General features: G+C 52.6%; 1 protein-coding gene across 1 annotated transcript in view; it reads left to right on the top strand.

The window, feature by feature from the left end:
- The window catches only part of LOC114202272 (voltage-dependent N-type calcium channel subunit alpha-1B-like), an 82,164-nt gene that overhangs the window by 6,139 nt on the left and 48,493 nt on the right, over positions 1-27,532 (top strand). Inside the window, 2 exon segments of the mRNA XM_088018669.1 lie at positions 2,107-2,282; positions 2,870-3,231. Of these exon segments, the coding sequence (XP_087874795.1) occupies positions 2,107-2,282; positions 2,870-3,231 (538 nt within the window).

Below are 27,532 nucleotides of genomic sequence, written 5' to 3'. Positions count from 1 at the left end.
CATTCTTCCCAAAGGCCTTGGTGAATTTCCTTGGGAACACAGTGCATTTCCACATTGCATTGTGTACTATTGCCATCTTATCAATAGTATGTCTTCTATCACCATGGGTGTCCTCAGATTTATTTAGGTTTCCCTTATTTCCTTTCAGCAATGTTTTGTAACTTTCGGTGGACAAGACTTGCACCTTGATTATATCTGTCCCTAAGTATTTGGTCAATGTTGATGTTCCCTAAAATGGAATTGTTTTCTTGAATTCCTTTTTGGATTAATCATTGCTAGTGTATGCAAATAAGAGAGATTTTTGTGTATTGATATTTTGTCCTGTAACTGTGCTGAATTAGGTAACTGGCTGTAATCAATTTTTGTTGATGCTTTTAAGAAGCTCTCTATATAAGATGATGTCCTCTCTGAATTGATCTAGTTCTACTGTTTCCTTTCACATCTGGATGCCTTATTTCTTGCCTCATTGTTCTGGGTAGAACTTTCAGTACAATACTGCGCAATGAGTGAAAGCCAGCAGGATGGGCTTGTTTGTAAGTTCACAGCAGAGCTGTTAGTCCTCAAAATTGAGCTTGAAGTTTGATTAGGGTTAGGGTTGGGGTAAGGGTCAGAGGTTAGGGTTAAGGGTTACGGGTTAGGGTTAGGGTTACAAGGTTAGGGGTTGGGGTTAGGGCTAGGGTCTCCCTATCCTCTGCTGTACAGAGCCCATTCTCCCCCGGTAACCAGATCGATCGTTTCAGGACATAACCTCTGAGTCTCTCTGCGATCCTCTCCCCACCTGACCCCCCCTCTCCAGCCTCACCTCTCCCACCACAGCCCCCCTCTGGGGGCCACCCAGCTGTGTGGTTGTCCCACATGTGCCTGGGGCCTGACTCCAATCCTTTACATTCTCTGTGGCCTCTGCCAGGAGCACTCTTCTCTCCCCTTGCATCATGTCTGGCTTGTTCCCCCTTTGGCTGGGCCTCTACTTGCCCCCTGGTGCCCTGACTCATGTCTGCTGGGTGTGTGTGCTTGTCCCCTATTTCAATGTAGAAGCGGCCTTCGCTGTGTGAGTGATTTCCGAACCTGCCAGGTACGGGGCAGTCACACGGAAGTAGCCTTAGTGCCTCAGGGTGCCTGGGTGGCTCAGTCCTTAAACATCCGACTTCTGCTCAGGTCCTGATACCAGGGTTCCGGGATCGAGCCCCACATCGGGCTCCCTGCTCAGCGGGAAGCCTGCTTCACCCTCTCCCTCTCCCCCTGCTTGTGTTCCCTCTCTCGCTGTGTCTCTCTCTGTCAAATAAATAAATAAAATCTTTAAAAAAATCAGTCTCAGAGGGGCTCACCACACTTGCTGACAGTGGGGGAGCTGCTGTCCCCACAGTGAGGAGCAGGTAGTCCCCTCAAAGTGGGACCAGCCATGTGAGGTTGTTGGACAAGACTTCCAACTTCTTGGGCCCAGGAGATGTAGACCTGGACCAGAAGCTTACACCCTTGGATTCAAGGCTGGGGCCTAAGCAAGCCCCCTCTTCTTTCCCCTTCCCTGCCCACAGGCTGGACCTGATTCCTGATCTGGGCGAGTTTGAGGGTGACCTCTCCTAGGAATACCAGTGGTTTACTGATGGACCTTGTCGGCAAGAGGCCCAGCAGCCTTCCAGGGAGGACCCTACAGGAGGTGGAGACAGGTCTGCGGGGGCCAGCGGCAGCCCACTCAAATCAAAGTGGGGCAGGTGGCCGGCCCTGCTGATTCTACCCAGTCTGTAGGGCATAGAAACAAGGGCCGTGCCCAAAGGTGCTCCACTCATGGCAGGTGGGGACAGAACCTGCAGGGGGTCAGCCAGGGGAGGGGACGTGCAGGGTTTGCCCAGGAGCTCAGCACAGGAGGAGTATTCCTGGCTCCAGCATGCTGACTGTGGGGCTGCATGGGTTTCTAGCCTCCTAAGCCTCAGGCTTCCCTTTGTAAGATGGGATGCTAATGGCCCCCATCTCTGGGAGCAGAAGGGAGGGAGGCCCCACTGGCAGACACGCTCAGGCCAGGCCAGGAGGGTGGCTGTTGCTTAAAGCAGCCCAGGGTCTGCCCCCTTGAAGAAGGTGCACACGTGCATAACCCCCAACTTTGGGGTCCAGCCGCAAGCCTCTGGCAGTGGCCCTCCTCCAGCCCTGTCCCCTGTTCCTGTGGACACGTGGTCTTCCTGGAGCTGTTCCAGCAGACGGTGGTGAAGCAGTTCATGGTGGGACACAGGGTCACCTACTACGTCTTCACCATCAGCCGGCTGCCGGGCCCCATGTGCCCCTCCGGGAAGGCCGGAGGGTGGTGGTGCTCGAGGTCCCCGGCACCCCGCGCTGGGAGGACGCGTCCATGCAGAGCACGTGATGATCCGCCGCTTCTGTAAGCAGCTCTTCCCGTCATCGCGTGCTGAAATAAAGTTCTCAGACACCAATCTGAGCGGCCATGCAGGGCTGCCTCTGCAAGTAGGCAGCTGGGTTCTGCACATCGCTTTTATTTCGTTTTTTATCAGAAAAGCAAGGGCAGACGCCTCAAAGCGTGGGAAAGGAGGACAAAGGGATGTCAAGTATCCTGAAGCTGTGAAGCAGGCCTGCACTCTCCCGTAGGCGCAGGCACGCAGGGAGGTCGTCATGGGATCGGGGAAGAGTGGGACGTTTGTGCTAGCAAACACCAGGTGCAGGAAGGGGGGCACGGAGGGTTACATTCTTTCCTGGCTCCTAACCTAGGCCCTGCCCCTGGGGATCTTGGGATCCTGCTCCTACCGGGCCATTGTGGTCAGTAGCCTGAGAACAGGAACGCTGCTGACGTTTCAGCTGCTTCCACAATCACTCCTTAGGGCTGACAATATATTTTCTAAGATTAACTCCACAATTCCTCTGTGAGGTGGACTACCTGGTGTGCACAGAGGTGGACATGAAGTTCCGCGACCACGTGAGTATGGAGATCCTGTCTCCCCTCTTCGGCACCCTGCACCCCGGTTTCTACTGGGGAGCCCACAGGACTTCAGCTACGAGTATTGGCCACAGTCCCAGGCACACATTCCCCAGGGGCAAAGGCGACTTTTATTACATGGGGGCCTTTCTTGGGGGGTCGGTGGTGGAGGTTCACCAACTGACCTTGGCCTGTCACCAGGCGATGGGGGTTGACCTGGCCAGTGGGATCAAGGTCGTGTGGCACGATGAGAGCCACTTGAACAGGCACCTGCTGGTCCCCAAGCCCCTCAAGGTGTTGTCCCCGGAAGACCTGTGGGAACTGCAGCTGCTGGGCTGCCCCCCCCCACAACATGAAGAAGCTGAGATCCATGGCTGTGCCCAAGAATCACCAGGACATCAGCAATGGTTATTGCTTTGAGGGGTCATTTTGGTGCCTGCTGGGTCTTTCACTGGAGTTAACAGATGACCCTGAAGGAAGGATGTCATCAGTTAGGAAGTACAGATGAAGGTCAGAGTGGAGGTGGTTAAAGGCCTCTTTCACTCAGAGCGGGGGAGCTCCAAGCCTCCGCTACACACCTTGCCATGCTCATCGCTTCCATCTGCCTGGCCCTGAGTTCTGTCTGTTCAGTGAACTGGTCATCTAGTAAGTAACATGTTTCTCTGAATTCCATGAGCCACTTGAGCAGATTATTTGAACCTGAGGAGGAGGTCGCGGGGACCTCCAATCTGTAGCCCATAACTCGGAAACAGGGGTGACCTCTCTTGCCCAGCCACTGGCTGACCAGTAAGTTAACAGCACAGGGATTCAGTAGCCACACACGGCAAAGAACACAGACTTGACAAAGTTAATTCAGAAAAGCCACTAAGCCAACAGTAGCAACTACAACGAGCAGAAGTCATGACGCCTGGCGTGGGGAAGGTCTGATGTTTGGGATGCTTCCATTATAATACTCATAATCACACCCTGGACTTGTCACTGGGGCCAAGTCCCCCGGCTGGGGGTCAGGTAGCTCCTACATGTTCCACGTGCCTCTCCCTGGCTCCCCTAGCCATGCACAGTCCTGTGCTGCTTCCCAGCCGAGGTCGGTTTTAACCAAGGCCAGGAAGATGGGATGGGTTTTCCTGACAGCCCCCCCCCCCCCCCCCCCCCGCCCCGTGCTGCAAGAGAGGAAAGTTTTCTGCAATCCTCTTAAGGTCCCTGGCTGGGTCTGGAAATTAGCAAAACAGATGAACAGGAGAAAAGCAGACAAAGTGTATTGATTTTTTTGGTGGGAGCCTCACAAAAACATGGAGACCAGCAGAGGCGATTGGAGCAGACAGCTCTTCTACCTTTTAGACAAAAAAGCAATAAATGTGTGAAGAATTGACAGGCACAGGGGTTTAGACTAGGGCTGGTAAATGGTAAAGAAGTAACTAGGAAGCTAAGGGTTAGTTTAACCAGGTGTGTTCATATAGCCTTCGTGGCCTAAATTCCTTGACTCTGGTGATAAGCACGTCATCCCTGTGGTCCGGGGAGAGAAAGTTCCACATGGGAGTATTCTGACCTGCTTAAGGGAAGAAGGGCTGATGGCTGGGGATCAGAGGGCCCTTCTTGCTCTGCTCTATGCAAAAGTTCTTTTAGCTTCTACATTAGATTTGCCAGGGTGCCATATTTGGGGTATGTGTCCTGACCCTCACTGGCCTTGTGCTGTACTCCATCTCCTAGTATCCAGGACATTGAATGCACTGCTGTGGAGACCTCCCAGACCTGGGGCAGCCCCTGTCCAGGGAGGCACCTGCCTCAAGGGGAGGGTTGCCTACAACTTCCCACATGGGTGCCCTGTTGCTAAGTGTGGCCATCCCTCCTCAGGGAGATTGGGTGGGAGAGTGTAGATCTTACTTTGAGAAACTGACTTCATTTCCTGCAAGTGTCTACCCGGTAGTGGGATCATACAGGAGTTCTATTTTTAGTATTTTGGGGAAGCTCCATACTTTTCCCAGCATGGCTGTGCCAACAAAAGTGAATTCCAGCCGATTTTTACCTATAACCAGAGATTTTTCAAGAACCTTTCCAGCAGAGAACATTTTTTTCATGTCTGTTAGCCATTTGTATGTCTTCTTTGGAGAAGTGTCTGTTCATGTCTTCTGCCCATTTTTTGACTTGATTATTTGTTTTTTGGGTGTTGAGTTTGAGAAGTTCTTTATAGATCTTGGATACCAGCCCTTTATCTGTAGTGTCATTTGCAAATATTTTCTCCCATTCTGTGGGTTGCCTCTTTGTTTTGTTGGCTGTTTTGTTTGCTGTGCAGAAGCTTTTTATCTTGATGAAGTCCCAAAGGTTCATTTTTGCTTTTGTTTCACTAGCCTTTGGAGATGTATCTTGAAAGAAGTTGCTGTGGGCGATGTCAAAGAGGTTACTGCCTCTGTTCTCCTCTAGGATTTTGATGGATTCCTGTCTCACATTGAGGTCTTTCATCCATTTTGAGTTTATCTTTGTGTATGGTGTTAGAGAATGGTTGAGTTTCATTCTTCTGCATGTGGCTGTCCAATTTTCCCAGCACCATTTATTGAAGAGACTGTCTTTTTTCCATTGCATATTTTTTCCTGCCTTGTTGAAGATTATTTGACCATAGAGTTGAGGGTCCATATCTGGGCTCTCTATTCTGTTCCATTGGTCTATAGGTCTGTTTTTGTGCCAGTACCATGCTGTCTTGGTGATCACTGCTTTGTAATATAGCTTGAAATCAGGCAACGTGATGCCCCCAGCTTTGTTTTTCTTCTTCAACATTTCCTTGGCGACTTGGGGTCTTTTCTGATTCCATACAAATTTTAGGATTGTTTGTTCTAACACTTTGAAAAATGTCATTGGAATTTCGATGGGATGGCACTGAAGGTATAGTTTGCTCTGGGTAACATAGACATTTTAACAGTGTTTATTCTTCCGATCCATGAGCATGGAATGTTTTTCCATCTTTTTGTGTCTTCTTCAATTTCTTTCATGAGTGTTCTGTAGTTCCTAGAGTATAGATCCTTTACCTCTTGTTTAGGTTTATTCCAAGGTTTCTTATGGTTTTTGGTGCTATTGTAAATGGAATCATTTCTCTAATTTCTCTTTCTACAGATGCCTTGTTAGTTCATCATCATTAACCATCAGGGAAATTCAAATCAAAACCACACTGAGATACCAATTTACACCAGTTAGAATGGCAAAAATTGACAAGGCAAGGAACAACAAATGTTGGAGAGGTTGTGGAGAAAAGGGAACCCTCTTCCACTGTTGGTGGGAATGCAAGTTGGTACAGCCACTTTGGAAAAGTGTGGCGGTGCCTCAGGAAATTAAAAATAGAGCTACCCTATGACCTGGCAATTGCACTACTGGGTATTTACCCCCAATACACAGATGTAGTGAAAAGAAGGACCATATGCACCCCAGTGTTCATAGCAGCAATGTCTGCAATAGCCAAACTGTGGAAAGAGCTGAGATACCCTTCAACAAATGAATGGGTAAAGATGTGGTCCATATATACAATGGGATATTACTCAGCCATCAGAAAGGATGAATATCCAACTTTTACATCAGCATGGATGGGACTGGAGGAGATGATGCTAAGTGAAATAAGTCAAGCAGAGAAAGTCAATGATCATATGGTTTCACTTATTTGTGGAACATAAGGAATACCATGGAGGACATTAGGAGAAGGAAGGGAAAATGAAGGGGGGGAAGTCGGAGGGAGAGATGAACCATGAGAGACTGTGGACTCTGAGAAACAAACTGAGGGTTTTAGAGGGGAGGGGGGTGGGGGGATGGGTTAGCCCGGTGATGGGTATTAAGGAGGGCACGTACTGCACGGAGCACTGGGTGTTATATGAAAACAATGAATCGTGGTCTCTACATCAAAAACTAATGATGTATGGTGACTAACATAACATAATAAAATAAAATTAAAAAAAAAGAATATGAAAAAAAAAAAGAACCTCTCCAGCAGAGAATATGAGGAGAACATTTTCAAGACCTTAGACAGGCAGAGATTTCCCAGAATGCAAAGTATACTAACCATAGGAACAAACCAGTAAGTTAGAAACTATGAAATGAAGAACTGGTTCTCCTTCTTCCATTTCTGGCTAGTGTGCTGGTCTGTGGCTTGATCCCACCTCAGGCAGCTGGAAGGTTGACCTCCCAGGTCAGCTGCCACTGAGAAGGCTACTGTTTCCAGAAATTCTTCAGGGTATGGCTGGGTTTCCCCACCTGTGCACTGATCAAGTGGGTGACCTCTGACAGTGGAGCCACGGGTCCTCCAGGCATGATCCCCCCCAATCCCCCAGTAAAGCCATCCCACTGAGGGTTTAGGGGGACGGGAGCTGCCCCTAGGCAAAAACACCAGAGATTCTCACTGTCCCCACCTGGCCTTCAGATGCTCCTCAGTTATTCCCGTGCCTCTGGTGTCTTCTTGGAACCCTGACCTGTCAGTTTTCGGCAGCTGGTCCAGTGGTACCCTCACTTTCTGGGAGGGGGATTTGCTGGAATCCACAGTGTGTCCTATGCCCCATCGGGATTGCTTTTTGAAGGCACATCATCTGGGCCATCTGAGGAGCCAAGACTGTGGGTCTGTGGCCTGGAGGGATTCTGAGCAGCGCTGGTGGGATGGGAGAGCTGCAAGGCCCAGAGGCAGGTTTCCAGAAAGCTCTCTGGGGTCCCCGGCATCCTACGATTTTTGAATCAAAGCCCTGAGATCTTTGAAATGCCAGCAACGTTACAGCATGGGCCACAAAAACAAATGTCCCTGTGCACCCAACACCACCTAAATAAACTATTGGCCGTTTCTTGTCACTTGAGCCAGGTATAAAGGATTGGGAGTCAGGGCTTGAGGGGGGTCCTGGGCCAGACTTTGTGTTTGGGGGACAAAGGCCATCCAGACAAGCTTGTGCTGAGCCTGAGGAGGGGGTCTGTGTGGAGACCCCAGCTGCAGGCACTGCTGTCCACTGATGCCCCCTCATCCTGGCCAAGTGCACCTGCTGCTGGGGGAGAGCCTATCCCCTCCTCTCTGCCTGAGGGCTCTCTCCTGCACCAGGTGCCTCCTCTCCTGCCAGTCCCTGCCAGCATGCAGCCTGGGAGGGTGGTTACCCTGACAATCTCCAGCCCTGGGGACAGAGCCAGTGTGACGTGGTCTCCCAGCAGGTCTGAGCGCCAGGTCCCCACAGTGCTCACTCTCCTCCTGCAGGCTCACTGTGCCACGTCCTCCCTCAGGCTCCCTGAGCCCAAGTCCTCCTCTGCTCAGGGACCAATCTCAGCCCAGGCTCCACATGCTGAGAGTGGGAGCAGGTCATCTGGACCTTCTGGACTTGCACTTCCATGCCCGTGACATGGGCACAGGCCAGCCTCACAGACTGCTCAGAGGAGACCCAGCACAGCAAGAGGCAGGCTGCTGCAAGGGGAGATGCCAAGTGACCCCAGAGGGAGCACACGGGACTCGTACAAGGCACTGGGCTCATGGGGGCCCCATGTGGGATGCCGGCGCCCAGCCAAGGGGCATGGGGAATCCTGGTGAGGGCAGCCCTGGCGGGGAAGCCATGGAAGGGTCCCAGAAGAGGCAGGAGACAAGGAAGATGACAGGACAGAGCTTCCCAAGGAGGTTGATGGAAGGATCAGAGAATCACAGAGACCCTTGGGAAAACTCAGAGGCCCTGGAGATGTTGGCTGAAATGCTGTCATTTGGTCAGAAAAGTTGTGTCACAACCCCCCAGTTGACACTGGATGATTTACTCTTCATTGGTTTTAGGACTCAGTGCGTACCTGCCATTAGAACTCACGTCGCACGAAGTCTCGGATATACTTACTTTTCATCACTTTTCAGGACTAGATTTTTCTAGAGGAAGTGCTAAGCATGGGTCTCTCCATTCTTTTCTTTGTGCAACTGACCTGTTTTCAGGAGCCGATTCCTGGTGCTCATCACCACTGCTAGCCCTGAGGACTGCCCCCGTCACCTCCCACAGTGGACGTGACCATGTGGGTTGGGGGGTGCTCACTGATGAAGCCCCAGTGCTCAGTACACAGCAGGGACCCCAGATCCTCTGCTGAATGAGGGAGGATGGGAGAGAGGGAAAGAGAGAGGGAGGAGGGAAGGGAGGATGGGAGAGGTAGAGGGGAGGGACGGAGGGGTGGAGGGGAAGGAGAGAGGCGGGGAATGAATGAGGGAGTGAATAAATGACATAGGGAGGGAGGGAGTAAAACCACAGAAGCTGGGTCCTTAAATCAGGAGTCCTTATTTGGGGTGAGGTCCGAGGGCATCACAGCCCGGGCCCTGGATGGTGGCTCAGGGCACGTCCATCTGTCCTCCCAGTGCTGACCTTCCTTCTCCTTGGACCCGCTGTCATCCTGGATCCTCTCCCCCTCCTCCTCAAACAACTCTCAATGTTCCCAGGGGCAGGGTGGCAGGAGGGGTGGGTCTCAGGAGGGGCTTCCCGGATCCTGTGCCCTGGATGACACGGGGACAGTAGCTGCAGGGCATTCTATCATGAGGACTGGGACGGTGGATCCCATCCATCTCCTTGGGCATTAGTGCTGTTCCATTCCCTGCTCTCTCCAGCACCGCTGTGATGAACACTCCTGACAATAGGTGTGTGAAAAACCGAGCCAGAGTTTCCGGGGCTGAGTCCGAGGCTGAGGATGGGTGCACCTGTGGCCTGGGATGGGTGCTGCTCACTGTTCTCCCAGACAGGGGTGCCTGTCACCCTTCTCTCCAGGGGACCTCTACTTCCTCATGTTCTCCCCAGGGCTGCTGGTCCCCAGACCAGACACCTGCCAGTCTGAGGGTGACCAGCGCTGCCTCCATAGGGTTTCCTTTGCCGGAGTCCTTCCCCAGGAGCTCCCGCATCTCTGACCCATATTCCCTGCGTGCCTATCCTTCCGCCTTGGACTTACATGTATTTGGTCTCCGTCCCTGTGGAACCCAGTGACTGGGAGCGTGGTTGGACCAGAGTCAGGTGAAACCTTTCTCTGGCCTTGGAGTGTGAGCAATGCTTTTGCCCTTTGTGGTGTGTCTTCCAGCTTTCTGCATTTCCCTGGTTTCTGTGTGGGTCTCAGGAGGAACCAGCCCTGTCCTGTCTGGGTTCAGGCTGTGGTGTCCCAGCAGGACCAGGGGTCTCAGCCCCGAGATTGTGCCCATAATTCCTAAAGTGGCCTCTATGATTCCATCTGATGTGTCATCCGTCGGGGATTTCAATATCAAATAAGGGAAATTTTATGACAAATAAACACAGAAGAAAACGGGTCCCCTTTGAAAATAGGGGGGCAGACACAAAGGCCCCTATTGTGTGATTCCACTTACAGAAACATCAGGAATAGGTAAAGGAACAGAGAGAGAAAGCAGCTTAGGGGTCGCCGGGGTCTGGGCTTGGGAAAAAGGGTCAGGGAGGGCTTCTGGTTCGGGGACTCCTTTGGGGAATGAGATATCCTGCGGCAATGTTCTGGGGTGTGGTGGCACAGCGTTGGGCATGTACTTAATGCTCAAGACGTGTTCAATTGAAAACAAGTAATTTTATTTAAAACAAATAATAAACAGTATATAGGACATGGAAGGATAAAATAACAGTTAATATGTACCAGAGAGAAAGAACACAGGGGGAGGGGATGAAACAATCGGGCGGGCTCTCGGGTTCCAGGGATGGAACTAAGGGTGATTGTACAAGGAGCTCTCCCTGCAGGGCTGTGGGCTCTGGATGTGGCTGTGGGAGCCCTGCAGGAGCAGGAGTAGGGGCAGGGCTCAGGATAGGGGCAGGGACAGGGGCAGGGGCAAGGGGAGGGACAGGGTCAGCAGTAGTGGCAGGTGCAGGATCCAGGGCAGGAGCAGGGACAGGATCTGGCTCAGGGGGAGGAACAGGACCACTGGCAGGGGCAGGGGAAGGGGCAGCGGCTCTGGCAGGAGTACGGACAGGGGCAGGAGCAAGGGTAGGATCTGGGTCAGGGACAGTGGCTCTGGCAGGGGCAGGAGCAGGAACAGGGGCAGGGGCAAGGGGAGGGACAGGGTCAGCAGTAGTGGCAGGTGCAGGATCCAGGGCAGGAGCAGGGACAGGATCTGGGTCAGGGGGAGGAACAGGACCCCTGGCAGGGGCAGGGGAAGGGGCAGTGGCTCTGGCAGGAGTACGGACAGGGGCAGGAGCAAGGGTAGGATCTGGGTCAGGGACAGTGGCTCTGGCAGGGGCAGGAGCAGGAACAGGGGCAGGGGCAGGAACAAGAGCACAGGCAGGGGCAGGGGCTGGGGCAGGGGCAGAGGCAGGGGTAAGGGAAGGGGCAGGAGCCAGGTCAGGATCTAGGTCCGAGGCAGGGGCAGGGGCTGGGGTGGGGGAAGGGGGAGTGGCAGGAACTGTAGCAGGGGCAGGGGCAGGGGCTGGGGCAGGAGCAGGTGCCAGTTCTTCCTGGACGGCGCCAGGCTCTCCGTGGGCAGGTGCCGGGTCACCTGCCGGCTCCTGGTCTCCTCCTGAAGTCACTGCAGGCACCAGCCCTCCCTCCAGATCGGGCTCTGGCTCCTCAGGTGGTGGAGCAGCTGTGAGAGGAGAAAAGCTCACCCATATGCCTGCTCTCCGTGGGCCTTTGCAGAGAGAGAGCCCAGCCCAGGGTCTCCCAGAGAAGCCACAGCCGGGAAGGAACCTTCACGGGGACGTCTCCCCAACTGCAGTCCACCCGCTGTGTGCTCTGTGCCCAGTCGTTGCTCCTGGCCCCACACCAGCCTCTGGGAGCTCCTCCCTTGTGGGGCCGCACCGACCCGTCCCCACACACCCCAAACACCCAGCCCCACCCTTCTCACCCTCGGCCTCGGCCTCCATGGGCTCTGGGTCCTGGACCACTGTCCAGTGGACGACCACCTGGGACGGTGGTCCGCGTGGTGTCGGAGGTCTTGCCTCGCAATCCCCAGCACCTGTTTCTTGGGATGCCTTTGGGGTCACCCCCTCTGTCAGGGAGGAGGGCACGTCCGCCAGCTGCCTCTCCGTGTCCTCCGTGGCCTTCTGCAAAGACAGGGACCGGTAGCCGGCCCCAAGGCATCACAGCCCTGCCCGGCCATCCGCACTGTCCTCCTGCCCAGTCCCCACCCCCATGACCCCTCTTTACACACACACTCACATACACACGCACACACACATGTGCACACTCACACACACACACACACACAGGGAGGGCACCTGGGGCTACACAGGTCATCAGAGCAAGTGGGGCTGGGTGGCCGGCTCTGGGCCTCCTGCTGTCACCTTTCTGTCCTTCCGACCAAATGGCCAGAGGCGGTGGGGAGTCCTGACATGAAATCCCCAGCGGGGGACAGCGTCCTCAAGGTGCGCCTTCTTCCACCTGCAGCCTCGGGACCTTGGCAGGCAACACGTGAACATTTTGCCACTAAGATCTCCAATGAAATGAGCTGGGCAGGGGGCTGTCTGTGGAATGTGGGTGCCTGGTTACCGGGGTTCCAAATTCTGTTGGGCTCTGTTGTCAGGGAAGTGAGGTCACCACTGCCTGGGGTCCCCTTACCCAACTTCCTCCTCACACAAGAGCCCCCCGAGGGACCCCCTCCCCCACTGCGGAATGCTCACCCTCCCCCCATGCCCCATCCATACAGTGACACCCTCACAGCCCACCCACAGCCCTGGGAGGCCTGGGTGCAGCCGGTGTCCCTGCTGTGAGGACACAGAGCTGGGTTCAGACCAGACTCCTGCGCATGCCCAGGGCTATGACCCTGGACAGACCCCGTGCCTCTCAGGGCCTCCCCAGGCTCCCCATCTGCACATCGGGGTATTCTGGCTTCTACTTCTAGGGACGCCATCAGGGGTAGGACCTTACACGTGTTCCATACCTGCTATCACAGGAGGCTGGTGCATACTTGGCAATGCAAGGATGAGCCAAGGAGCTGGGCTTGGCATGGAACACAGCTCAGAGGGGCTTGGGTGTGCTCTGGCGTCCAGGCAAAGCCACCCCCCTCCTGCCTGTGTCCCAGCCCCCGTGGGAAGGTAGGAATGAACTGATTCTGACCTTGTCCCCTCGTGACGCAGACTTCCAGGGGCTCCCATTAGGGTTAGGCTCAGGTCCCAGGGCCTCGTCTGTGCCCGTGTGCTGGGCAGTCCCCACAGTGGCCCCTAATACCCCTGAGTCCTGGTCACACATCCCTGTGGAATCCCCTCCCCTCCAGGGTGGATGGCCTGTGACGGCGTTCTCCGGAATAGAATGGCACAAAATGCCGGGATGTCATTTCCAAGCTGGTGGAGGAAAATCTGTGACTTCTCCTGGTTCCCTCTGTCCTGTGTTCGTTCTCTGTCTCTGTGTCTGTGTCTCTCCCAGGAGCAGGATCTGTGGGTTCCATGGGCGATGTGAGAAACCTCAGAAGCCTCCCTTGTCCCCGTTTCCCTCTCCGGTCCCGGTGCTCCATTCCTTCCTAAGGCCTCCTCCCCCTGACCAGAGCAGTGATTCTGGATCCTCTTCCACATGGGGACCCTGAGGCTGCAACAAGGAGGGCCCTGACCTTGGTCTCCAGACTGGTGGCCCTGTGCTCTGCCAAGTTCTGCGTACCCAGGTCCTCAGCCCCCCAAGCCCCCAGTCTGTCCTCTGCTGAGAAGGACCAAGAGTGAGTACAAAGCATTTTCCCCAGACTGGGATCACAGGGGGTCGGGGATGGAGATCCAAGGCCAACAGGCTCTTCTACAAGCCTGTGGGACCCTTGGGACACTGCATCTCTGCAGCCCAAGTGACAGCAGAGGAAGCTGAGGCCTTTTGGGCTATAGCCCTCTGGATTTGGGGGTGGGTATCTCTTCGTACTCCGAGTGCGCAGGATGGTGGTGGACACCGGAACCCAGACCCTGTCTTTTCCCAGTGCCCTGGCAACCCCCTGGGGCCCTTGGGGACCCCTGACCATCAGCCTGGCCTGTCTCCCCTCCCCATGCTCTGGATCCGGGTCCTTGCCAGGAGTCCTGATGCCCTGCCCCATGGCCCAGCTGTCTCCAACCTCTTTCTTCTTTCCCCCTTGTCCCCCACCTCACTCCCGGGGTGTCCTCCCCTTCTGACCGCCAGCTGGGCAGTCAGAGTGGTGTGTGTGGTTGGGTTTGCAGGTGCACATGCCTCTACATGCCTGGGGATGCCAAGGTCATGTCCCCACATGGGACGGGGTGGGTAGCTATCCCTGAGGATCTGAGGGGCTCTCACCCCCAAAGCGACCCTCATGGGAGGGTTGGGGCTGGCCTAGGACTGGAGAGGAGCCCTGCTCCTTGGGCTCTGCACCCCTCATCTGTCTTGGGCCAGTGCCTGCCTCTCTTGACCCAGGTTCCCAACTGTCCCTGAGGGTTGGACATGGAAACGCTTGAACGTGGCCGCTCCTCCAGGGGTAGGTGGGGGACAGGTGCACCAGGCACCCAGGCCTCCCCACCGAGAGGGCCAGCCAGGTGTGTCATGGCCAGGTGTGCAAAGGAGACCTGCACGCAGCACCTGTATGGTGAACCAGCCCTGCAGCGGATGTACATGAGACCCATGGCTCTGCACCTGACCGGTCCCCCACATCCCCTCACCACAGCCAACTGCTCTGTGGCCCCAAAGTCCACTGGGCCCCGCAATCACACCCACCCTGGGCGGCAGGCCTTAGGGTGCAAGGCCAGGTGGGTAGGACATCTGGGGACGCACAGGTCATTGAATACCCCCCACCCAGCTGGCCTGGAATGCAGACTCCCTCTCAGGGTCCAGCTAAGTGCAGGGCTGGGCCAGAGGACCTGGAGGCATCAGTGGAGGCCGACTCAGGACAGGGAGAAGATCAGTCTGCCCCTTCCCCTTCTCCTCTCCTCCTTCTGCCTTGTCTTCCTGGCAGGAGCTGGGACAGAGGTCCAGCCTGTTCCTGGCGGCAGCCCCGGCTGGAGTCAGAGGGGCGGGAAGGAGGCCGGGGTGGAGGGGCCCACCAGCAGGATGCCCGAGTGGGAAGGGGGTCGTTACTGTAATGAGGGACCCCATGGGCATTCAGGGATTTCAGCCCTTTTTAGACATGCGCAGTGGCCCCAGGACTCGGCCCGTGCCCCATCCTTCACTCTCCACAAGGCCCTGCATCCTCCCCAGCCCAGTCCTGGTCCACAGCCAGTCCTCCCTCCGGCCCCAGGAAATCCAGGGGCTCCGGGAGCTGCAAAATCATTACAAGCTGGAACCGAGCCATCCCTATGGGGCCTGGTTCCGGGTCCTGCAGCCCCACAGTGAGGAGAGGTGAGGCCAGGCAGGTGCGGGGAGAGGGCAGAGTGGACTCTCCCTGGGGGCCATGGATCCTTGGTCAGTGCAGACCCTGTTGTGTGCTGGCCCCTAGGGCACCCAGATTCCAGCTCCCAGGCAGGCTCCGGGAGGGAGACCAGAGTGTGGCTCCTGCTAGCTCAGACGTGTCACTTTGTCCTGTAGCTACAGCCTGTCTCACCAGCTGGACTCCCCCTCCTAGTCGGCCAGCTCACCTTCATGGTCAAGAACAGGCCATCATGAAGGTCAGGGGCCAGTGCGTGGCTTGTCAGGCAGGGAGGGCTTGCTTTCAACTCAGGGAGTCTCTGACTGGTCTAGCAGGGGCTCTGGAGGGCTGGCTTTCCAGCTTCTCTGCTGACCAGTTCTGGGACTTGAGCCATTTAGCTCCCCTCACTGGGCCTCGCTCTCCTCCTCTGTGCAATGGGGTGATGCTCAATGATCCCTCCCATGGCAGGAACATGTGGAGTGCTAGTGATCGACGTAAGCTGGACACAGAGCCTGGATTGCAGAGTGCAGAGGGGGATGGTGAGCGGTGTGGGCAGTGAGCACTCCTTCCCCCAAAAGCAATTCAGCTCTTCCATGCAGCCACCAGGCCCCTGGCTGGGAGCCCAGGAGCAGTGGCCGACCACACTCCTGACACCAGGCCCCTGCGTGTGGCTCTTCCTCAGCACTGGGAACACGGTGGGGACCCTGGCACACGGGGCCAGCTCCTCTCTCTGAGGGAAGGAGAACAAAGAAGACTTTTCTTGGGGTCCCCCAAGGCCACGTAGGAGGGGAGGAGGCTGCCCCCAAACAGTACATTGAAATTCTGCTTCTGTTAGGACCTGAGCGTTGGAGTTTGGTTCTTTCACTTGCTGGGCTGATGAGACACACTTGCTCTCCATGACTCCTCCTCAGATGAAGAGCTCTTGCAGGTTCCGGGAGTCCTGGAACTGGGGTGGGGAGAGGGGCCAGTCCCCTCCCTGGCTCCTGAAGGAGACCTGTCCTCCCAAAGGCAGGATGGTTTCGGGTCGTGATCCTGGGCTAGCGTTGGAGACAGTCTGTCACTGCTCCTGACTCTGGGACTGAGGGGGCCTTTCTCAGGCATAGCAATGCCCACGGAAGGCAGGGGCTTCAGAAAGAACACATTTCTGGACTGGTCCCGCCCCAGGACGGTGGCTGCCTTCCCCAGCTCCGGAGGAAGAGGGATATCCTCTGCTCTTTGGTGGTGGTCCTCTGACCCATGAGCAAGCCCTGAAAAGTTTCTAGGCCTCCTCTGGAAGTGCACCAGCCCTGAGTGGGCCAGTCACTGTCCACACATGAAGACGGACAACGTTTTGAGGAAGTTAGGGAGGTGATCCCGTGCAAATGGCCTGTGGATTGGTGGGGCTGGCTGCTTCCATGCCCTCCAGTGGGCCCCCTTTCCCTGGATAGGAATCCTCCTGGAGTCTGGTCTCTGCCCTTGGAGCTCCCTTCCTGCTGGTTTCAGAACCAAGGGAGAGACTGTGGTGTGGCTTGGAAGGCTCCACCCCAGCCTCCTCCCTTTTGCACACATCACTGCTCCCCAAGAAGCAGGGGCTGTTGCTCCCACATGCCCCACACAATTAGGGTCGAGGGAAAAATCAAAATTATTCAAAGCAGCCTTTTACTGTTTAAAAGTTGAGCTTGAGGGGCGCCTGGGTGGCTCAGTCATTAAGCGTCTGCCTTCGGCTCAGGTCACGATCCCGGGGTCCTGGGATCGAGCCCCGCATCGGGCTCCCTGCTCTGTGGGGAGCCTGCTTCTCCTTCTCCCACTCCCCCTGCTTGTGTTCCCTCTCTCACTGTGTCTCTCTCTGCCAAATAAATAAATAAAATATTTAAAAAAAATAAAAGTTGAGCTTGACTTTCTAGTTTTTCTAAATGTGTCATCTAGATATTTTGACATGCCGATTTTCTCTGTAGCTTCTTTGGTGGTGGAGTCAGAAGGAGAGTCTTTGAGAATTCTGGATGCTGGTGGCATCAAGGGGCTTGGCGTCAGGAGCACAGGTTGAGTTCTGGAACTGCTTGCCTGACCCTAGGTGAGTCAGGTTATCCCACAGAGCTTCCATTGACTCCTTATGAAATTGCTGGAATCTAATATCTATGGAAAGGCTTTTTCCACAGAAACTGTTCTGCCTAATGAAGAGCAATTAAAAATGAGGTGATCTGGGCTGTATTATTCTGTGAATAATAGTTTTAAACCCCCCCCCCGTCATAGGATATGGTGTTTTATTGTACAAGGAGTCCTCAGAAGGCTGCAATGAATCAGGTCTCAGAGCATGTCCATGTTCCATTGATACATTACTTACATTTTGCCCAGGTAGGAAGGTAAGTAGAGAGAAATACGACAGAAGGGGAAAGTAGTGAACCCTTCATTAGGTAGCCTTCCACCTTTCTCATGAAAGCCTTGGGCCAGTGTCATTTTGGAAGAAGAGGGGGCGTCCTGGAGCTGTGCAGCGGATGGGGGAGTTCCAGGTCTGGGTAAAGCTGACAGGGGTCTCAGAGGAGAGCTGAGTGCATCGAGCAGGAGGGTGTGGGCAGGGCGGGCTCCAGGGGTGGCTTTGGGTCTCCCGGGTGAGAGTGGTGACAGGTGAGGGCCGTGAGGAGGTTCCTGGCCGAGGACAGGTGAGGCCCAGGTGGAGAGCTGGCCGAGCACCTTCTTCTGTGCCACCAGCCTCACCCAACATACACGATGTCATTGTCTGTCCCTGTCACTCCAGTTCAGACGTCTCAGAGGTGCCAGGCCAAGACATTTGTTTGAGCTTCTTTCTTTGTGTGTGTGAAGTTTCAAAACTTTGATTATGGAAATGACAGGTCATCAGAACATCTGTTACTCTTTTATTTCCTGCTCTTCTTTCCATCACCAAAGTGAATCATACCTGCTAGTGGAAGGGGCTCTCTGTGTGTTTTTATATCCCGATTTAATTAAACAGTGGGAAAATAATCTTCTGAAATATTATGAGAATCTTTGGTGGGTGTTTATGTTTTCCTCTTCCATGAGCCACATTCTGATATTAGAAATTATGTTTTAAAGTAAGCACAGCCTCAGAGCTGTAACAGGGCGCCGTGCCCTTTGTGAGAGGGGCACATGGAGGAGTGTAGGTTCTTTAGGAGCTCAGGGAGTGGTGCATCGTGCTCCCAACGGAAATCGAGCCCCCTGTTAGCCTTCCCTGAGGGGGCTGCTTACCTGGTGGCCCATCCTGGGCTCTGGAAGCTTGACCCGGTGAGTCACTTGCGACTTGAGCTGGGGAATTTATGAAGAAAACGGAAGGAATCCTGGAGGGTGCCTGCATCCTTTGTACTCGGACAACTCCACGTAGCAAAGGAACTCATCATCCCGTGAGGCGTGTGGGGATCCCTGAGGGAAAGGGCTTTGCTTCGTGGGCTGAGGTAGTGTCTTCATCCTTATCTGGACCAAGCCATGTTGTATGGCTATGGAGATCCAGACCCTTATGTGACCATGTCATTATTATTATTATTATTATTATTATTATTTTGAGAAAACAATATAGACATTGACTTTGAGATACAAATATCGTAAGGAAAAACACAAGATCAAATATATATATATATAATGATTGAACTCGTGGCCTCTCTCATTAGTATGGGTAATGTAGGGCTGCCCGTATGAGAAAGACCAAGGAATTATATTTCGATTAGAAGTGTGCTGTGCACACATAGTGTTTTATTCTGTCATTTGCCTTATTTTTTCTGGAGGGAAAATGGAGTGGTGACTGGAGCTTGGTTTCTGATTTTAAGGAATGGGAGACAAGTGAATTGAAAGAGCAGTGTTGATGCTGACATGGTGCTCAATGCCCAGTGAGCGAAGGTTTGAAGCTCGGACTTGGAAGCCTTAGTGTTCAGCGAGGATGTTGTCCGAGTTTCCAGCACATCGAGTCACTTGGCTGGTGTGCCTAATCGGGCCAGTTCCTGCCTTTCTAAGGGCAGTTTGAAAGTGGCTTGAAACCCTAGGGTACTTGTGGAGTGGTCTGGATGGGACACCTGTGTGGCCAGTGTAGACGCCATGCAGGGAATTCCAGAGCTAATGGTGAGCACATTTGTGAGGCTGGAGTTTGCTTCTCTGTGAGAAGCATTGAGTTGCAGTGGAAAGACGTCGCTGGGTCTTATGACTCACTGTGTGAGCAGGTCTGAGCCTGGCAGGGTAGTCGGATCAGATAGCTGGGAGGTTGTGATGCCGTGGTGGTGGACCGTCGCTCATGATGGACAGGCCAGCTTGCTACAGGGACAGGGACTGGGCTGTACTCCCTGGCCAGCCCTCCTGCTGCAGATGTGATAAGAGAGTTGTTTCCTGTTTGGTGCTTGAGCCCTCGGCTCAGCAGGGTGGTTGGTGGAAAGTAGCCCACAGGCAGCATTATCGATTCTTGCCCATTGTGCCCCCTGCTTCCTCAGGGGAGGCACAGCAGATGTCCTCTGCCTGGTGTGTGTGAATTCAGCCGGCAGAAGCAGTTCTTCCAGAGCCCCACCCCTGAGAAATCCTCTCCACATTCCTGTGCTGTGTGTAAGACGTCGTTTTTCATTTGGAACTGAAATCTCAGCTCCTGCCATTTGGTTCTGAGGCCACACAGGACACCAGTATCTATGCAGTTCTACTTCTCCATGGGGCCTGATGTGCGAGACTCAGGCCGAGCCTGGTCGGCCTGTTGATGCCGCTGCAGGCTCCTTCCTGAGAAATGTGCAGCACAGCCTGGTTTGCAATGATATCGCAGGAAAGAGGGACAGGTGCACCACTCTGCCTGACCGCAGGAGTATTCCGGACGTCAATCCCAGGTGGTTGGTGCAGGGAGGAGAGATGTCTGTTTCCCAGGACCTTGGCCAGAGGGAGAGTTGGATCCTGGGATGGGTCTCTGCTCAGCTTTCTCAGATGAGCACCTCAGGCAAGGAGAGGAAGTGTGAGTGCTCACCTGTAACTGAGGATGGTGTCCGGCTTCAGGTCTCATGGGCAGGTGGATTCCTCATGTGGCTCATTTTCCTGATAGTGTTCAGGGTGCAGTCAATGGACCCCTGGTCCTTGGCATCCTGGCTGTGCCAGAGCCCTGGGGCACCTTTTCCCCCGGGGCTTTGGACCAGGAAATCGGAGGGAGTCAGTGGTGAAAGCGTCAGTGTAGGCCTTCGTTTCTGCCCTGCCGAGATGGACTGGTGACTGTGATAACTGCTACGGAAATACGGAGCAGGAGACAGGGCTGGGGTGCTGTAGGGGAGGTAAGGGTGGTGCTTGCTATTTACATAGAGCCATGTGGGACTTCACTAGGAAGGTGATCCTTGAGTCAAGATCTAAAGAAGGTGAGGGATATCACATCAAGAGCATTCTAAACGGAAGGAAAGCATGTGCAAAAGTCCTGAGGCAGGAGCATACCAGGTATGTCCAGAAGTAGCAGGAAGGCCCTGTGGCCGTGGGAGACAGCCTAGGACATGACCTCAGGGAGGTGACAGAGGGAGACAGAAAGCCATTGCAGTGCTGTGACCCCATGGGACCCTGTTTCACTGGGCCATCCTGGCTACAGTGTTGAGAATAGATGACAGAGGATTGAGGATGGGCAGGGAAGGTCCATGATGAAGCTTTTCCAGGAACTCAGGCAAGAGATGGCCTTTAGTGTGGACCAGACAGGTGGCCTTGGAAGCAGTGGTCAGTCCTATTCTGAGTACGTTTAAGATGGAGCTTACCAGATTTGCTGATGGGTTAGATACTGGGAATGGGAGAAAGGAGGAATTGGGGTAACTCCCAGCTGTGGCTGGTTGTCCTGAGCGAGGAGAAGGAGGAGGTTTCTGGGGGTAGGAGGTCGTCTGTGTTCTGCATGCTCAGGAAGGTGTCTTTCACGGTGGATCTGCTGATGTGCGTGTCCAGGAGAACATTTAACATCTACTCCCTCAGCAACTTTCAAGTACAAGTATCCCCCAATTTTTAAAAGTTCACGGTACACATGGCTTTTTTTTTTTTTTTTTTTTTTTTAAGACCTATGTCATTACCTGGCTTCATTACCCGGAATCCTGAAGAGGATTTTGCTCTTATGAAAAAAGTCGAAAAGTGAGCATTGCGTTCATCATCTGTTTTGCGGGGAGCCACTGCAGGGGCAGCGTGCACCTCAACCAGGTCTTTCCTGGGAACCGCTCTCCGCGTCCAGCCCCCAGCACTTTGAAATGTGTCTGTGAGCATCTGCTCTGCTTCATCTCTATTTATTTTGGGCATCTGTTAGGAAGTTGTGTCCCGAGGCCTAGGAAAAGCCAAAGAGAAGTCGTTTTTGGAGTCTGAGTACGCTATTTTTTTCTGTATAAATGAATGGTAATTCTTCCTTTGGTCTACACCATTCTTGCTGTGTAAGGTTTCCTTCCTAGGAAGGAAGGAAACTACTTTCAAATAGCGGGGGAATCTGTACCCCATCCTGCAGGGTTAGCTTTAGTCTCCATGCTGCACAGAAGGTTCCATGACTTATGCATTTTATCACTCAAACATTGTGCCTTTTTTTTTTAAAGATTTTATTTATTTATTTGAGAGAGTGAGAGAATGAGAGATAGAGAGCATGAGAGGGAAGAGGGTCAGAGGGAGAAGCAGACTCTCTGCTGAGCAGGGAGCCCGATGTGGGACTCGATCCCGGGACTCCAGGATCATGACCTGAGCCGAAGGCAGTCGCTTAACCAACTGAGCCACCCAGGCGCCCAAACATTGTGCCTTTGACCACCTTCCCCCATTCCTCCCCCATCCCTGGATCTGGCAACCAGCAATCTGTTCTCAGTATCTGTGCATTCAGTATTTTTTTTTCCATGTGGAACGTCCATGAATATCTGGTATTTGTCTTTCTGTGTCTGAGTTACTTAGCATAATGCTCCCAAGGTCTCTGTTTCTATGTCTGGCTACTGTGAAGAATGCTGCAGTGAACATGGGAGTGCATCTATCTTTTTGAGGTAGTGTTTTTGTGTTCTCCAAATAAATCCACCCAGAGCAATCACTGGGTCATGTGGTAGTTGTATTCATTTTTCCAGGAACCTCCATACTCTTTGTCACAGGTGCTGTACCAATGTACATTCCCACCAACAGTGCACAGGGTCCCCTTTTCTGCACACCCTTGACCACACCTGGTGTCTGTCTCTGGGACAAATGCCATCCCGACAGGTGTGAGGAGATAGCGGATTACGGGTTTGACTTATGTTTCCCTGACGACGATTAGTGATGTTGAACAACTTTTTCTGTGTCTTTTGGCCACCTGGGTGCCATCTTTGGAAAGTATCTATTCACATATTCTCCCCATTTTTTATACAGATTTTTTTGTCTGTTTTGATTTGTATGAGTGTTTTGTATATTTTGGATATTTGCCTTTTCTCACACCTATGATTTGCAGATTTTTTTTCTCATTGGGTAGGTCTCCTTTTAAGTTTTGATGGTTTCTTTTGCCATGTAGAAATTTCAGTTTGATGTCGTTCCCCTTGTTTATTTTTGCATTTGTTGCCTTTGCCTTTGGTGTCCGATCTAAAAGACTCTTTGCCAAAACCAATGTCGAGAAACTCACTACCTGTGTTTTGTTCTCAGAGGTTTATGGATTCCGGTCTTATATTCAAGTCATTCATCCATTTAAAATTTTTGTGTGTGCTGTAAGAAAGCGATCCAGGTCCATTCTTCTGCATGTAGTGTGCGGTTTCCCAGGACCGTTCACTGAAGAGGCAGTCCTTTCCCCGTTGTATATTTTCTGCTCCTGTGTCGTAAGTTAAGGCCATACATGTGTGGGTTAGTTTCTCAGGTTTCTTCTTCTTCTTCTTCTCCTCCTCTTCCTCTTCCTTCTCCTCCTCCTTCATTTTTTTGTTTTACAGTTTATTTTTTGGGAAAGTATTTTTCCTGTTGGAATATCTGCAGTGTGGACTTTATTGATTACATGTTCATACTATTTGTTAGGACATTTCTCTGACGTGTGTTTTTGTAAATGACTTGCCGGATTTATAGCTTTCAACAGGTTTAACATTTGGGCAGAACTACTCAAAATGTTATATTCTTCCATCAGATCAGAGATTGTGTCTGATTGTCTTTTGTGATGCTGTCAGTTGTGATGATTGATATCTCTGTTTCTTTTCCCTGATAGGTTTATTAAAGTGATTTTAATATTTATTAAAAACGTGGATTCTAAATCACTCTTATTTAATAATATGTGTTTATATAAAACAAGTTTAAATAAATGCATTTATTGGAATCAGCTGTTGAAACAGGACATAAATATTAATTCCCGTTCAGAGTTAATAATAATTATATCAGAGCTAAGTCTAAATATACCTTTAATGTACTGACTCTAATGAGTAAACTTTGCCAAAAGTGCTATGATTATCATTTCCTGAGCTTTCTATTCGGTTCCATTGACCTGTGTGTCTGTTTCTATGTCAGCACCATACAGTTTTGATGAGCACAGCTTTGTAATCTAGCTTGAAATCCGGGCGTGTGGTGACTCCTGCTCTCTTCTTTCTCCAGATTGCTCTGGGTATTTGGTGTCTTCTGTGATTCCATACGAATTTTAGGACTCTCTTCTATTTCTTTGAATAATGGCACTGGAATTCAGGTAGGGATTTCATCACATCTGTAGATTGTTTTGGTTGCTATGGACATGTTAACATGATTAACTCTTCCGGTTAATGAGCAGGACGAATGCTTCCGTTTATTTGTGTCATCCTCTGTTTCTTTGACCCATATACGCCCCCTCAACGTACATGTGTTTTTCCTTCCTTTTCCAACATGTGTGCAGTGTACCAGGTCTTTCTCATTCTTGGTTACTTTTCTCCTAGGTTTTTTTTTCTTGATGCAATTGTAAATGGCATTGCTTTCTTATTTTCTCTTTGTGAAGGTTTGTCATTAGTACACAGAAATGCAACAAGTTGGGACACCTGTGTGGCTCAGTTGGTTAAGCATCTGTCTTTGGCTCAGGTCACCATCCCGGGGTGCTGTCATCGAGACCTGCATCGGACTTCCTGCTCAGTGGGGAGTCTGCATCTCCCTCTCCCTCTGCTGCTCACCCTGCTTGTGCTGTCTCTCTCTGTCAAATAAAGTCTTTTAAAAAAGAAATGCAACAGGTCTCTGTATGCTGACTTTGTATCCTGCAGCTTTACTGAATTTGTTTATTCTAACAGTTTTGTTGGAATCTTTATGGAATTCTATATATAGTATCATGTCATTTGCAAACACTGACAGTTTTCCTATTTGGATTTCATCTTTTCTTTCTTTCTTTTTTTCTTTTTGTCTGAATGCTTTGGCTAGGGCTTTCAATACTGTGTTGAATGAAAGTGATGAGAGTGGGCATCTTTGTCTTGGTTTTTTGTTTTTTTGTTTTTTTTATTTTTTTTTATAATATGTTATATATTTATTCATGAGAGTCAGAGAGAGAGAGGCAGAGGCAGAGAGAGAAGCAGGCTCCCCGCCTAGCAGGAAGCCCGATGCAGGACTCGATCCCAGGACCCTGGGATTGTGACCCGAGCCGAAGGCAGACGCTTAACCATCTGAGCCACACAGGCGCCCTCTTTGTCTTGTTTTTGATCTTAGTGGAAATGTTTTCAGCTTTTCCCCCTTGGGTATGATGTCAGCTGTGAGCTTTTCATATATGGACTTTGTTATCTTGAGGTATGTTCCCTCTATACCCAGATGGTTTAGTTTTAATCATAAATGCATATTGAACTGTCAAGTGTTCTTGTTGAGGTACAGCGGAATGTGGGGGTTTGCTGGGATAGGCGTGCAGATTTCTCCAGGTCAGAGACCTTTCTGTAGTTCCAAATGACGCAGGATCCTTCTCGGTGGCAGCCTGAGTTCTCTCCTATTATTGAGGTGTCCCCAGTGCCCGGAGCTTTGTAGCCAGTACTCTGGGGAAAAACCCATCAGAACCCAAGCCAGGGTTAGGCTTCGGGACTACGGGCATGACAGGCCCGATCTGCTAGCACTGTGGCAGGCTTTCCAGGGGACTGAGTTGAGGGCATGAATCAGGATGAATGTCATGTCAGGGATTTTGGCCAGGGGGCCGCTGAAAGTGGGGGTTTGCTAGGATGGGCCTCCGGAGTTCCCAATGGCGAGGTTTCCTTCTGTGTGTCAGTCGGAGTCCTCTGGTATTGCTCAGTTGTCCTCAATCCCTGGAGTTTAGAGGAAGGCCTCTGAGGACAGACCCTTCAGAAGCCAAAATAGGGTTAAGGTTAGGGCTTATGTGCTTGGCAGGCCCGATCTACCAACACAGTGGTGAGCTTCCCGGGGAGCTGAGTTGTGGGCATGGGTCAGGGTGAGTGCCAGGCCCAGGATTTTAGGCCCGACCACTGAATGTGGGAGACTGATGGGGTGGACATGCAGGTTTCTCTTGCCCTGAATGCTTTCTGGAGTCCAAACGGTGTGGTTTCCTTCTGGGTGTAGGCTGAGTCTTCTGGTACTTCTCAGGTGTCCCATTTCCTGGGACTTTGGAGCCAGGCCTCTGGGGACAGATCCCTTAGAAGCCAACCTAGGGTTAGGATAATGGCCTAGGGTTATTTCAGCCACATCTGCCAACACTGTGTCATGCTTCCCAGGGCTCTGAGTTGGGGGATGGGTCAGAGTGAGTGTCAGGCTCAGGGTATGCCACCAGGGGACCCCTGAATGTGGGGTTTTGCTGGGATGGGCAAGTAGGGTTCTCCTGCTCTGAATGCTTTCCAGGTGTCCAAATGGCAGAGTTTCCTTCTGGGTGGCTGGCTGAGTTCTTTGGTATTTCCCATGTGTCATCAATCTCTGGGGCTTTATTGCCAGGCCTCTGGAGACAGAGCCCACAGAAGCAAACCCTGAGTAAGGGTTAGGGCCTGTGGGTGTGGCAGGCCCAATCAGCTTGTGCCATGGAATGCTTCCCAGGGGCATGAGTTGACCACATGGGTCACAGTGAGATTAAGGTGAGGGTTTGCAGCCACTGAAAGTAGGGGTACGCTGGGATGGGCGTGCAGAGTTTTCCTACTCTGAATGCTTTCTTGAGTTCCAAATAGTGTGTTTTCCATCTGGGTGGCAGGTTGAGTCCTCTCGTATTGCACTGGTGTCCCGAATCCCTGAGGCTTTGGAGCCAGGTCTCTGGGGAAAGAAACCTCAGAAGCCTACCTAGGATTAGGGTTAGGCCATAGGGGCATGGCTGTCGATGTGCCAGCACTGTGGCAAGCTGGGGTCTGAGTTGAAGGCGTGAATCAGGGTGAGTGTCAAGCTCAGGGTTGTTGGCCAGGTGTCCTCTGAATGTTGAGGTTCGCTGGAATTGGCGTGCAAACATCTCCTGCTGCGAATGCTTTCTAGGGTTCCAATTGGCATGGTTTCCTTCAGGGTGGCTGGCGGTGTCCTCTTGTATTGCTCAGATGTCCCCATCTATAGTGCTTAGGAGCCAGGCCTCTGGAGACACAACCCTAAGAAACCAACCTGTGTTTATAAGGCCTAGGGTCAGGGCGAACTGTACATGTCCACACTGGGGAGAGCTTCCCAGAGGTCTGTGTTGATGGCATTGTTCAGGGTGAGTGGCAGGGTCAGGGTCTGCTGCCAGGGGGCCAATAGATGTGGGTTATGACTGGGATGAGCATGCTGAGGTCTCCTGCTCTGAATCCTTTCCATAGTTCCAAATGGTGGATTTTCCTTCTGGGTGGCAGCGTGACTCCATTGAAATGGCTCAGGTGTCCTGAATCCTTGGGGCTTTGGACCCAGGTTCTGGGGACAGACCACTCAGAAGCCAACCTAGGGTTAGTCTTTGGGCTTAGGGCCATGACAGGCCTGATCTGCCGGGGCTGTGATGAGCTTCCTGGGGACTGATCTGAGGCCATGTGTCGGGAAGCGTCAGGCTCAGGGATTGTGGCCTGGGCACATTGCACTTGGGGTTTGTTGGGATGGACCAGCACAGTTCTGCGCTGAATGGTTTCTGGAGTTCCCAATGGCACGTTTTCCGTTTTAGTGGCAGGCTGAGTCCACTTGTACGGGTCAGGTGTCCTAAATCCCTGGGAACTGAGCCAGGCCTCTGGGGACAGACCCCTCAGAAGTCTCCATAGGATCATGGTTAGGACATGGGGGCATGACAGGCCCGAAGTGCCGACGCTGTGGCAAGGTACGGGTGTTTTGACTTAAGGGCGTTCATCAGGATGAGTGTCAGGCTCATGGATTGCGGCCAAGGGGCCGATGAACCTGGGGCATCCCTGGGATGGGCATGCAGTGTACTCCTTCTCTGAACGCTGGCCTGAGTTCCACATGGCGTGTTTTCCTTCTGGGTGAGAGGCTGAGTCTTCTGGTCTTGCTGGAGCCAGCCTTTGCGGACAGATCCCTCAGATGCCTCTGTAGGCTGACGGTTAGGACCTGTGGGCACGGCAGACCTGACATGCAAGCTCTGTAGCCTTCTCAGTGGGGTTTGTCTAGAGGGCGTGGGTCAGGGTGAGTGTCAGGCTCAGGGTTGGCCGCCA

Source organism: Eumetopias jubatus, unplaced genomic scaffold (assembly GCF_037043125.1).
Source record: "Eumetopias jubatus isolate StellerSeaLion01/CBP00866 unplaced genomic scaffold, mEumJub1_p1.0 scaffold_14, whole genome shotgun sequence".
NCBI lineage: Eukaryota > Metazoa > Chordata > Mammalia > Carnivora > Otariidae > Eumetopias > Eumetopias jubatus.
This window is presented reverse-complemented; position numbering and strand designations above follow the sequence as displayed.